Source organism: Equus quagga, chromosome 21 (genome assembly GCF_021613505.1).
Source record: "Equus quagga isolate Etosha38 chromosome 21, UCLA_HA_Equagga_1.0, whole genome shotgun sequence".
NCBI classification, from domain to species: domain Eukaryota; kingdom Metazoa; phylum Chordata; class Mammalia; order Perissodactyla; family Equidae; genus Equus; species Equus quagga.
In genome coordinates, this window is record NC_060287.1 from 37,223,099 (window position 1) to 37,235,711 (window position 12,613).

General features: G+C 52.9%; 1 protein-coding gene across 2 annotated transcripts in view; it reads left to right on the plus strand.

Moving 5' to 3' along the window:
• LOC124231470 (ATP-binding cassette sub-family G member 1) overlaps positions 1-5,655 on the plus strand; it is a 61,536-nt gene extending 55,881 nt beyond the window's left edge. For both annotated transcript variants that reach the window (XM_046648270.1, XM_046648271.1), the window contains exons 10-15: positions 83-184; positions 1,028-1,196; positions 2,089-2,189; positions 2,305-2,463; positions 3,759-3,877; positions 5,033-5,655. In XM_046648270.1, the coding sequence (XP_046504226.1) occupies positions 83-184; positions 1,028-1,196; positions 2,089-2,189; positions 2,305-2,463; positions 3,759-3,877; positions 5,033-5,261 (879 nt within the window). In that variant the 3' untranslated portion in view covers positions 5,262-5,655. The remainder of the gene's footprint in view (positions 1-82; positions 185-1,027; positions 1,197-2,088; positions 2,190-2,304; positions 2,464-3,758; positions 3,878-5,032) is intronic.
• The last annotated feature ends 6,958 nt before the right edge of the window (positions 5,656-12,613 follow it).

Here is a 12,613-nt window from a genome sequence, read left to right on the forward strand (position 1 = left end):
CTGCTGCATGAGAACACTGTTAGCCGAGAGGAGAGGCAGGCGGGGCTGGAGTCTCACCTCTGTTCCTTTCCTGTGTCCTCAGGACTCCGCTTCCATGGAAGGCTGTCACAGCTTCTCGGCCAGCTGCCTCACGCAGTTCTGCATCCTCTTCAAAAGGACTTTCCTCAGCATCATGAGGGACTCGGTAAGGGGCTTTGCAATAGTCCCTCGTGACAAAGGAAGCTGTCTGTCCTTTTCTGTTGATTCCTCCTGAGGAATTTCAGATTGTTTTTCCTCCATTTGCATCTGTCAGCTTTCACTCTGTGATGCCGCAGTAACAAACACTCCCCAAATACCAGCGGCTACGGCAGTAAATATTTACATCTTGCTTGTGTTATGTGTTGGCATCTGTGGGTTGTGGCCCTGCCCCAAGTGTCTTCTCATCCTGGGACCCAGAATGGAGGAACAGCTCCTTTCTGGAACATGGCAAAGGGAAAGTGCAACAGAGAACCCAAAGGGCAGCCCTTAAAACTTCTGGTTCAAGGTGGCAGGTGGTCTCTTGTGCTCACATTCCATTGGCCAGAGCAAGTCATGTGGCCAAGCCTGACATCAGGGCATACATTCCTCCCTAAGAAAGTACTGGAAGGCATGGGGCACTGGTGGGTCGTACAAAGCCTTATGGGGAAGGGGGTGGTGAATGGTCAGGAGCCATGATAACGTCCGTCCTTTAAAGTGTGAAAGATGGAGGGGCTGATAGCAGCCCCTGGAGAGCAGGCCTCTGCTGTGTCCGCTCTTCATCCCCCCACCCCATTGTTTCCACTCGTCCTCTCCTCTGAAGGTAGACTGCCTTTGCGTGCCATTTTTGAACAATTCCTTTTGTTTTAACAGCCATAAAAGGCTGCCTTGTGCGTGTATGTTTGGTTCAGGGTTGGGGACTTGTTTTTCTGGAGGAGAAATCAGGGGCCGATGCTCCAAAGGCCTTGGCCCCATCATTCTTTAGCTGCCCGCCCTCGGAACTTCTATGAGTGAGACCCGTGTCTGCCCCCAGGTCCTGACGCACCTGCGGATCACTTCCCACATTGGGATCGGCCTCCTCATTGGCCTGCTCTACTTGGGGATAGGGAATGAAGCCAAGAAGGTCTTGAGCAACTCCGGCTTCCTCTTCTTCTCCATGTTGTTCCTCATGTTCGCGGCCCTCATGCCCACCGTCCTCACGTGTGAGTGCCTCCCTGACCACAGTACCCCTCTCCTTCGTGACCTGTGATTCCGACCCACCAATGCAGGACCGAGGGCGTGGCTTGGCCAATAGATGAGTTTTCTCAACACGTAGAGTCTTGTCTTTTGAAAATACCACTTTCTTTGTTGACAGATGTAGGTATTATTGTATTTTCTGTTAGACAAGAAAATAAGTACAATATTTAAGCCAAAGGAATGAATCACTAACGGAGGGTTTTTGAGCATAGTGGAAAGCTGATGAGAGAGAGGTTACTAAAAGGGTTCCTAATCAGGAACCCCTCAAATTCTGTTCCTTAAGCATTACCTCATTCAGTTATTAAGAAATCCCTGGGATGGCCAAGTTTGTGAGTGGATGAGGCTGTTCTAGATGGATTTCCGTGCAATTCTAGATTATTTGCAAAGTAGGCTGCCCTTGGCCACTTCAGACTGGCCATGCAGGAATCTGTTGCTTCACCGGAACTCCAGCATGAACACCTCCTCCCCACAACGCCTCCCCCTCAAATTGCCCTGAATTTCCAAGAGCAGCTTGCGAGGTCCCGCCCAGGGGAAGGAATCGCGTCATTACAGTCACTCAATGAGAGTAAGCTTAGTAGCAAATATTTGTGCTAATCACGAAAATATCAGGATCCGTGGAGTGTGGGTGTTCTCCGCTGGATACCTCTCCAGGTTCTAAAAATGGTCGGCCGTTTTCCCAGGCTAGTAGATAGTCCTAAACCTTTCCCTTCAAACTCTTGGGGCTGTAGGTGTCAGAAGGCCCACGCCGGGGCCTAGGCCAGGCAGGCTCGCAGAGCGCTCAGCACAGGATCGCCTGTTGGCTATCTGGCACGCTAGGTACGTCTGCCTGACGCCCTTTTCCGTCTTCCCGTCTCCTAGTTCCCCTGGAGATGGGAGTGTTTCTTCGAGAACACCTGAATTACTGGTACAGCCTGAAGGCTTACTACCTGGCCAAAACCATGGCCGACGTCCCCTTCCAGGTGCGTAAGGGAAGGGCCGTGATTCGAAGCGGGGCACGAATTCTCTGTCACACCCTGGTGAACCGGGCGGGCGACACTGGTGTCCCCCAGAGGGTGACGGACGCTGTGTTTCCAGATCATGTTCCCCGTGGCGTACTGCAGCATCGTGTATTGGATGACATCGCAGCCGTCCGACGCCGTGCGGTTCGTCCTGTTTGCCGCGCTGGGCACCATGACCTCGCTGGTGGCGCAGTCCCTGGGCCTGCTGATCGGAGCTGCCTCCACGTCCCTGCAGGTGCCGGCCGTGGGACGGGCATCCCTTCCCCACCTTGGCCGACACGGAGTGGGGGTCGGGGCGGCTGCTGTCCTGGTGGTGCTCAGCCCACCCCTCCTTCCTAAGACCCCTCCTCCTGATTCTACCCCAACTTCCTAGGCTGGCTTCACTGGGTTGATCCCCAGGGAAGGAATCACCTTGTCCGGGCTAGGCAGGATTGGCAAATTGACAACAGCGGGAGCCCTTATGTGGCACCTACTGTATACCAGGTGCCCTTATGTTGTGCTTAGTGTATACCAGGGCTGATCTGGGTGCTTTCCAAATATTAGCTCATTTATTCCCACGCACATCCATGAGTTAGGTGCCATGCTATCCCCATTCTACAGGTGGGGAGACTGAGGCTGGAGAGGCACAGTGATTTGGTCAGAGTCACGCAGCTGGCTCGGAGGCCAAGCTCTTGGTGCCTACATTTTGTTGCCTCCATGGGATCCTCTCGGCCATCCCTCCGAGCCCCCAGTGCAGTCCACGCTCCCACCCCCTAAGCCCCTCCATCTGCTCCCTGGGGCTCCGAGTGCCCCTGCTAGACGCCTATACACCCCACCCCAACCCACCAAACCCGCGTGCATATGGGTTTCTCCACCTTCGTGGCTTTAGGGTGCTCAGGCCTGTCCTATCCTTAAAAACAAACCCAGGACTTGGTGAGTCACGCACCGCCGAGGCCTTCCGATGTCCTCTGCCGGGTGCTATGGACCCCGTTTCCATCTTCAGAGCCCACTGCCCCGGAGCTGCTCAGCCTCCAGGGCGGCCTCCTCATCCGTAGGTGGGAACAGCCGCCGTACCATCGCATGGCCGACAGCCACGGAAAGTGCTCGGCCCGCACCAGCCACAGGAAGCTCGTTGCCCCTTCTTCCTTCAGACACGGCTGAGACCCCAGCCTGTGGTCAGCTCCTCAGATGGCCGTGTCCCCCCCACGTTAAGCTCCCTCATCACCATTTTCTGAAGCGGCCCTGCCGCTGCTCTGCGGGGGCTTTACTCTTTTTTACCTTCATCCCCTCTGCTGGGCCAGCTGAGCCTCTGGGCACAAAACCCCAACCCTCTCTGTGCAGGACACCAGGCTGCTCACTCAGAAACGAGACGCTTCTCAGCGCCATCCTGGCCTTGGGGGCCCACCCATCTTGAAAACTCTGCCCTGCTCCCAGCTGTCCAGGCGACTGTCCAGGAATGTCGAATGTGGCCTCTGGCACTGCCTAGGGAGGATGTTGGGCGGGACGGCCCACCTGCTCCCTCCCAGTAAGTTCCCCTCTGTTCCCCCCCAGGTGGCAACGTTCGTGGGCCCCGTGACGGCCATCCCCGTCCTCCTCTTCTCGGGATTCTTCGTCAGCTTCGACACCATCCCGACTTATCTGCAATGGATGTCCTATATCTCCTATGTCAGGTAGCGTGTGGGGGGCTTTCCCAAGACACAGGGAAGGGACTTGGTTAACGTGCGGACGCTCACAGAAGCCACTTCTTGGCTGTTGGCTAAATGTCCGCGTGCCTCCTAGGTCGTGAATTCAAGACTGTGGATGCCTTTCCTTTTTTTCCTAGTTTTGTGTGCCATGACCCTCACCGACACACACACACGCACGCACGCACACACGAGAATAAAATAAATACTTGTGATCCATGCCCTGGAGAAGCCACGGTGGGCCCCGTGTTCTGCACGTTTTGGAGCACTGCCTTGGGTGGGAGTGTTTCCATCTTTTAGGCGCTTCATTCCTCTCTGGAATAAATGCTGCTTATAACAAGGTTCTGAAGATTTGTAAAACCTTCATAAGAAATCCAGTGGGAAACAAGTCATGTTTCACGCATCCTCATATCTTTGAACAAGAATGTTCCGGCACCTCGGGCACGAGGCGATCAGATTTCACTCTCTCTGTTCTGTGGTTCTTTGGCACGGTGGCCCTCGGAGCGCCATGCCCATCTTTAAAGCTTTTCTCCCCAGCTGTCGCGATTCCACGTGACACACAAGATCCGAGGCTGGGAACAAGCTTTTGTTTTCTAGAATGTCAGTTCAGACCCAGGTATATTGTTCAGGAAAACAAAATGGAAACAAAGCACTTGGACAGAGTTTCGGCAGTCTGTGCACGCTCTGACACCAAGAAATCAGAAACCCACGTCTTTCTTCTCAAAACTCGTGTTTTTGTTCTGACCGCGTAGGGCTGGAACGGAACGATAGATGGTGCAGAAATGTATTATTTAAAATGCTCTAAAGTCCTTGGAAGGTACGAGGCCCTTGATTATATCTGACTGTTCAAAGAAGAGTGTAATATCAGAAGTAATTAGAGTGTTTTTCAATTCATTTCACCACTGAACAAATATGCACCATTCGTTCAATCTGGGTCTTTTGGTGGAGCCTGGAGGAAACAAAACTGGCAAAGACCCGGTCAAGCGGTTGCACGTGTTTATCTGAGGAAGCAGTCGAGAGGTTCGGAAGTGTTTCCGTGGATGATGCTTTACCCTCCGCAAAGGGAGGCTAGTGGGGGAGGAGGGGAGTCAGCTGAGCCGGTGGGGTCAGGGCCTCGCTCATCCCCCGCTCTTCCCTCCTCAGGTACGGCTTTGAAGGCGTCATCCTCTCCATCTATGGCCTCGACCGAGAGGATCTGCACTGCGACATCGACGAGACGTGCCACTTCCAGAAGTCGGAGGCCATCCTGAGAGAACTGGATGTGGAGAATGCCAAACTGTACCTGGACTTCATCGTCCTGGGGGTTTTCTTCATCTCCCTCCGCCTCATCGCCTACTTTGTCCTGAGGTACAAAATCCGGGCGGAGAGGTAAAGCAGTGGAATGCCAGCAGAGAGGAAAACGAGACACTGTGGCCCAGGGCCACGTCTAGGATCGTGGAGGCAAGCCTGTGCCACGGACACAGAGACCACGGTGACGCAACCCCTAGAAGCCACGTTTGGTTTCACGGGGGTCACGCATTCGACTTCTCTGCCCAGCTGGGTTGGGTCTTCTGTCCATTACCCTTTCTAGCTTTCACTAGGAAGATGTAGGAAGGTTTTTTTTTTTTTTTTTTTACGTGAAGAATTTTAAAATACTGCAAGTAGGGCAGAATTTAAAACTGCAACAAAGCTGGTGACAAGAGGCTCTCTCAGTCTGTTCCTTCTGGTGACGCTGGTCCTGGATGGAGCATTCCAGCAGCTTCTCAGCTGATCACTGTGCAGTTAGGCGTCGGGGGAGAAAGGCGAGGCGCAGCGTGAGTCCATTTTATGACTATTGTTTTCCTAATTTCATCTTTCTACCGTTTGCCTCTTTTTCCAAGCCAGATGTCGATAGATTTCATTTGTTTTAAGAAACTGTATCTTTTTAGTACTTGTTGAAGAAAATTATTCAGGGTAAATAACATGCTTTGTTTAGAGATACGAGGAGTCTAACTGAAGCGCAGAGCTGGTCTCATTTGGGGACAAGACCTGCGTGAGACGCAGATGCAGGCGCCGGGTGGAAGGAAGACTTTGGAACTGTATGGGCTCTGTTGTGCCGAAATTTTAAAAAGTTACACAAAAACATTGTAAGGTGTAATCGGCCAAGTCTTTCAAAGTCTTTTATTTTCCCCATACTTCATATTTTAAGCAAAATATATTGTTTCTTTTTTCCTAACTTTCTGAGCACCTTAATTTTGCCTAAGAAAAAAATTCCAGAAGGTCAACCCTGTTGATATTTTACAAACATTTCTCTTTCCTCGTCTGTCACATCAGCTACCTCCACGGGACCTGGGAAAGCCGGGCTTGGGGAATTCCGGGTGGGGATGTTGAGGGCTCCGCAGGCACAGCAGGTGAGAGACGAGCCACCTGCATGAGAGGGAAGGTGCTGAAACTTCATTAGCATCCAAGGACTTCGCAGGACACTGGCAAAGACCTCGTGCGTCCAAGGGGTTTGTAGCTCCGTCAAACAATGCACCTAGAGCTGCGGGCGAGTCCGTCTCCCAGGTCCACGCGCCGTGGCGTCTCCGCTGCACCGCCCTCTCACTGTTGGGCTTCTGTAGCGTTGAAGAACTGGACACTCCTTTCCTGTGACATAATCCTATCAGTGAAATCCCTCCAGAGCGGGCACGGTGGGCCCATCTGCAGGGTGGACGGCCTTTGACTTCCCCACAGGGCGCCCTGAGCTTGTCAGCGGTCAGAGGCAGTGTGACTAAGGGTGGAAGGTGATTCTGGCCACAGAAGGTCATCTGAAGGAAAATGGAACTGCTTTCCCCTCTGGAGTATCATTATCCTGAAATCGGGGTCTCCGAAGGAAGGACTGTATTTTTGAGGGCAAACTCGTTAACCTCTCTGAGCCTCAGTGTGCGCCTCTGTAGAGAGTTGTCCTGGATCGTCTTCAAGGCTGTGCTCAGCTCTGTAAAGCTCTGAGATCCCTCAGTTGTGTTCTGGAAGCTCTTATTTCCAACTTTAAGAGAATGAGAAGAGGCCATGTGTACGTGGATTTGATTTGCAAATGCTTAGAGATATCCTTTTCACCCTTAGATCCCTTTTAGTAAATACAATTGAGATACATTAAAATGTAATTTTAAGTTTGCTTATTCTACGCAAATGAGGCATTGCCTTCCAGATGAAGTTCTTTCACCAGGGTCACGCTTAGCCTTCATAAAAGCCCTCATTGAATTTCAGGATAGATTTGCCTGCGAGACAACACACAGACAGAGGAAGACCCACACAGGAACAGCCTGGTGCAGGTGTCGAATCGGGAGAGGAGAGAGTCCTGGATGGTGGCTGAGAACTAAGCAGGGGAGGTCAGCACTCAGAGGACTCCTTCCTGCCGGGTGTGTCCTTCCGGCTGTGGGCCTGTGACCCTAGGAAGGAGGTGTGGGCGGGAGCTGCGTTGTGTGGGGCCGCCCATCTCCGCTCTCCACAGGCAGCTTCGTCTCATTCATGGAGCCCAGGGGGCTGCATCTCAGCAATTCTGGAAGGAAACAGTGAGATTCCCCAAGATTTTAAGTCTGGTTTCCAAGCACGTGGAAGCCCTCGGGAAGAATATTTCCCTAGGAGTTCATGCTCCCTGCATTTCCATCCTCCACTGTTAACAGATTATATCCATCCCTTAATAGAGGGGGAACTGATCAAGCTCCTCCCAAAGGGCAGATCTTGGGGGACCTGAGGACTATTGGGCTGTGAGAAGGGAATCGCATGGGCAAAGGAACACAGCTATTTTTTAAAGGATGCTACCAGAGTGTAGCAAGTATTCTGAAGTCCCCACCGCTGGATAATTTGCTTAGGAAGGAACCACAGCCATGTGGACCACGGATGCGTCAGTTCTCGAATGCTCCCTTCATCCCCCTTCAAGTGTCAACAAGTACCCCTCACTCTCGCCTTCTCATTATTAACCCTTGGCAGCATGTACTCAAATGCTGCCATTTGTTTTGGGGTAGTCTGATAAAACGTCTTGTTCCAATGGCCTAAGGTAACATCCAAGCGACTTACTGACTTGTTTTCTACGTAGTTGTGGTTAAGAGGTAGGTGGTGACGTGCTCTCCTTCTACTGTGGAATTTAAACCAGACCAACTTCCTGAATCTAATTCTTTTCAGTAATTTCTGATGGAATGACTCAAATATTCTTTTCATCTCTGATAGTGCTTCTTCACTTAGAAGGAAGGGTTAGACCTTGGATAAAGGATGCACAACCTCTCCAGTGCTAGTAGAGAGAAAAACGGAAGTGCGGAGAAAATCACTTGACAGTGAAACTTGTCGGGAGAGAAAGGGGAACGCGGTGGGTTCTGCCCGCCCTTCCCACTCCGGCACAGCTTGAGGGCCTGGGTCTTTGCTGACAGTCCCATCTCGGGACCCTTTCCCCCTCTCTGTCCTCATTCAGAGCGTTTCATGCTGCTGCTTCTCCTCCTCTCGTTGAACGTCAGCTACAGAATTAAATTCTTCAAAAGTTCCTGCCTGGATGAAGTGGGAGTCTCTCCCCAAGAAGGGAGGAAACCCGTGTGAATATTTTACATGGAAGATGCTGCAATCTGATGATGTCCCACCTTGGGGGAGGGGCCTTCAGGACCAGGAAATGGGACATGAGCTTTTAGGTCAAAACCCTTCCTAGAGACCCACAAAAAGGCCATTTCTCACCCTGACAAAAGCACTGCTAGGAGGTCAGGGACAGGCTGTATCCGTGAGGGGGACATCACTGTGGTTGTTTCCCTGGGAAGAGAAAGCTCCAGGGCACTGAGCATCTTTCCTGCGGAGTGCTCCAGGCCCTGCACTGGATGCCTTACGAATCCCTCTGTTCATTCGCTCACTCAGCACACATTTATCGACCCATCCCCACGTACGTGGTGCTGTCCCAGGCTCCAGGGCTCAGGGGCCAGAACTCAGCTGCAGACCTGCCCCCAGGGGGCCTCGCTGTATTCATCCTGCAGTTGCAGAACGCCCAGGCCAAGAGAGGGTCAGTAAGGGCCCGGGTCCCAGGGCCGGGAGAGAGCAGAGTTGGAATTTGAGCCCCAGTCTGACCCGAAAGTCTCTCCTGTTTTTGCTTTGCCGTGTTGTCTCCTGTTCATGCTGTACAAGCGTGCGTGAAAATGCTTCGTCGCGTCTGAAGTGCAATACTAGTTTAGGGGCTTTTTCCTTCTGGACTTGCTGTCTCCGAGCAGATAGCTGAGATGGGAGGCTGGCCCGGCCCCCGCCCTCGATGGCCCTGCATAGGGGCGTGTGAGCTGGCCGGGGGGCTGAGCTCCCTCCCGGCTGGGTGCAGAGCCGCGTTGCTCTGCCCTTCCTAACACAGCACACCTGTGGGTCAGCTGGGTCTAGACAGGGGGTGTGGGTGTGTGTGCACTCACTAGGACTAGAGAGGGCAGGTGTGTGTGCGTGTGTGTACATATGTACACACGTGCACACGCGTAGGCTTGCTCCGGGTGTGTATCTGATGGCTCTTCTGTGGTGTCTCCTTTGTCTCTAAATCCTCGCTTGTCCTTTACTCCAAGAAGGAAAGAAAAAAATTCCCTCCCTTCACGCCTGTTGTGCAGACAATGACAGTGTAGTCAGGCCTCATGAAGGCTTTCGTCAGATGTGATAAATTAGACTGTGACCAAAAGCAAAACAAAGCCGCCAAGGTGGGAGGTGTGGAGGGTGCGAATTTGAGTTAGATACTTTTAAGAAATAAAGACTGCTAATAAAGTATTTTATATAAAACTTTTTACTCGTGTTCAGTGTAAATGCTTCAAAATGGGAAATGATTTGCTGGAATCGTATTAGGCAAAAGGGATTTTTCAGTGGTATTTTGAAAACATTTGTCGTCCGTCTGGTAAGGGTTCTGCTTCTCCACGTTGTGTTCTGATCTTACGCCCGACTGTAAATTGTCACCTTTCTCTCTCCGAAACCTTCACGTTTTAGGTTGAACTGTCTTCGAGTTTTGTGTTTCCCCTCCATTCTCGCGGACCCCTCACCCACTTCCTCCTGCCTTGTTTGTATTGGCCTTGGCCTTGAAAAGTGCCGAGGCCCCAGATGCTCGTGGTCCATGAGGTCCCGTCCAGTCCTCTCCACCCTTGCGATGGTCCCACGGACGTGGGCACCACGGGAGGTAGTTCCACCAGAAAGACACCCCTCGTTTGTTACTCTAGCAATCTGGGAGACCCATTTCTCAGGCCCCGGCCTCTCTAGGTCAGCTGCTACGCTAAAGCATCACCTCCCCAGAGTCACAGTGAGCAGGACCCAGAAGGAGCCTGAAGTCCCGTGTTGCGTTGGCTCGCCAGCTCCCCAGACGGCCGCTGGTACACGTACACAGAGCCAGGACTTGCAAGGACAGCGGTAGGTGCTAGGCTGGGCTGTCAGACTGGCCTTCCCTCCCACCTGGGACACAGGACAGAGAGCAAGGCTGGGCAAAGGCACAGAACCGATGGCCCGCAGTCCTAAGTGACAGGGAGGGAGGAGTGGTGTGCACAATCAGAGAGCACCCCAGGTGTGAGACAACCTCGTGACGGCAGTGCGTGCCGGCCCACCTGCTGCCTTCACTTCTCCTCTACACCTCTCTGCCTTTGCAGACCTGGCCTCCTTCAATCCAGCTTACATCAGGGTCCTGGTCCTTCTGGGCCTCTCACATCAGGGACGTTCCTCTGAGATAATTGCCCTCTGCAAAGACAGGGGCTTCTGATGACTGTGTTCAGGGCCCGCCTGGGACCAGAAGTGGGGAGTCCCACACCCCCATTGCACAGTCTAATTTTCATGCTCACAAGCTCAGTTCAGCCTGAACTTGAAATCCATGCCTCCTGGGCAGGAGCACAGTGTGAGCGAAGATGACGCCCAGATGCCCATCCTTCTGCTGGGGGCAGCCTAGATTTTCTGATAACACTGTCTCTCCCTCCCCATTCCTTATTCCCATCTTTGAGGAAACAGAAGAGTTTCGCCTTAGCCCAGTTTTTTATGTTATCTCTGAATGTGCCAACTTGGAATCATTCCTCCAACAGACCATTTATAGCCCACTCCAGTGCGTCCTGTGCCAGCCAAGGAAACCTGCTGTGCATTTACGGCCACCTAGTTGATGAGTGACGCACGTGCGCACAGGTCAGGCTTACAGACCCTGATATCTGCTGTTCTCAGAAGTATTCCCCGGCATCAAAAAGGGGAAAATGATCCATGCACACTGGCGCCCAGTTCCCTCTGGGGCGAGCGATTGTCATTGGTGGGGCACCGCTTTGGGGCTTTTCCACATTATAAGGACCACTGTAAAGCTGAAGAGAAAGGAACAGAAGCACAAAAGTGCCCTTGTTTTGTCACACACCCGGCTGAGCCTGCCGGCTGGGTCTGGGCTCCGCTTTCTGAGGGCTCACTGTGCCGTGGAGGCGGGGCCAGCTGTGGGGCTCCCACAGCTGGATGGTTGAGCGCGACCTGGCTGCTCCCCATTCCCAGGAGATATCCCATGGCCCCAGGACCATGGGAGGTTCCCTGTGGAGTTTGTGGTTTTAGAGACAGCCTTTCAGCCCCCAAGCGGGAATGTCACATCTTGGGAATGGTGTGAGCCCAAGCCACAGCAAATTAAAAACAGCAAAACTCAAAAGGATTGCCTTCAGCAGAAGTTTCTCTCATCATCCTCTGTTTGGACTGTCTGAATAAACACGAGAGACCCCTGTTTGACCCCTTTGGCTTACACTTTGCACATGAATTCAGACGTGGCCCTGGGAGTGTGTACAGTTCGACAGCCTTTGGTATGTTCACTGATGTTACTCATTTGGGGGAACTTGTAAGCCACCCGCTCTTACTCCTCCTGGTGGGGGTCACTCCTCACGTGCAGCAGGGGCCAAGGGCAGCTGGGACAGATAATGAGGCCCCGCTGGCAAGCCTCGGAGCCGTGAGGGGGGCCCCTCCCTTCTGGCCTGTGTGGTGGCCGGTTCTCGAGTCGCCCAGGCGGATCTCCCTGAAGGAGAGCTGAGAAAGGCCTTGCTGCCAGCGCTGAGAGTGGACCAGTCTCCTTTCACGTCTGCCCGGAGGCTGGTCCAGCACCAGCCCCTTCCTCCCAGCGCAGCCCTGGATCAGCACACGGAGCTTACCAGAAAGCAGTGTTTGTCGAGCGGGGCTGTGCTGGAACAGCAGGCTCAGCCGTCTCTGGGGGAGGAGCGACCAAAACTATCCGCCCTCTTGAGGGGCCCTGAGTGCGCCCTGTCCTGCTGGGTGAAGTGGATCAAGCCCTGAGGGGAAAGGCTGGAAACCACGGGGTGTGCGGGGTTAGGGCTGAGAGCCCTGGACGCGTGGGTTCCCAGTGGTCCCAGGGGCAGCCCGCTCTGAATGGTACGGAGGGACTGACTTTCTGACGGTGTTTTACTGGCCGTGGTAGCTCTTCTACTTTATAACTTTATGGGTTTTTTTACGATTCTGTCATCATGCACCTTGGGGGTCTCTTTTCCATGGCCTGTGGATCACAGGCTGCCTGCGGCTTCATTCTAAGTATCTCATTTTTAAGCTATCAGCCGATTAAAAATTGTAGCCCAAGGCTTTTTACCCAAACTGCTAGTAAAGTGGACCACTAACCCCGCAATGGGTCTCCATGTTTATCATCTTACGCTCCCCGTGGAAGCAGGTGACTGGAGACGGGCTTCTCAATGGAACGTGGATGTTTAAAAAATTAATATCTGTCAGTGACCCCCTCACTCTGGTTTATTCGTTTTTTCCTTTGTGGACATATTGGTGCAATACCTGATCATAGCTGAA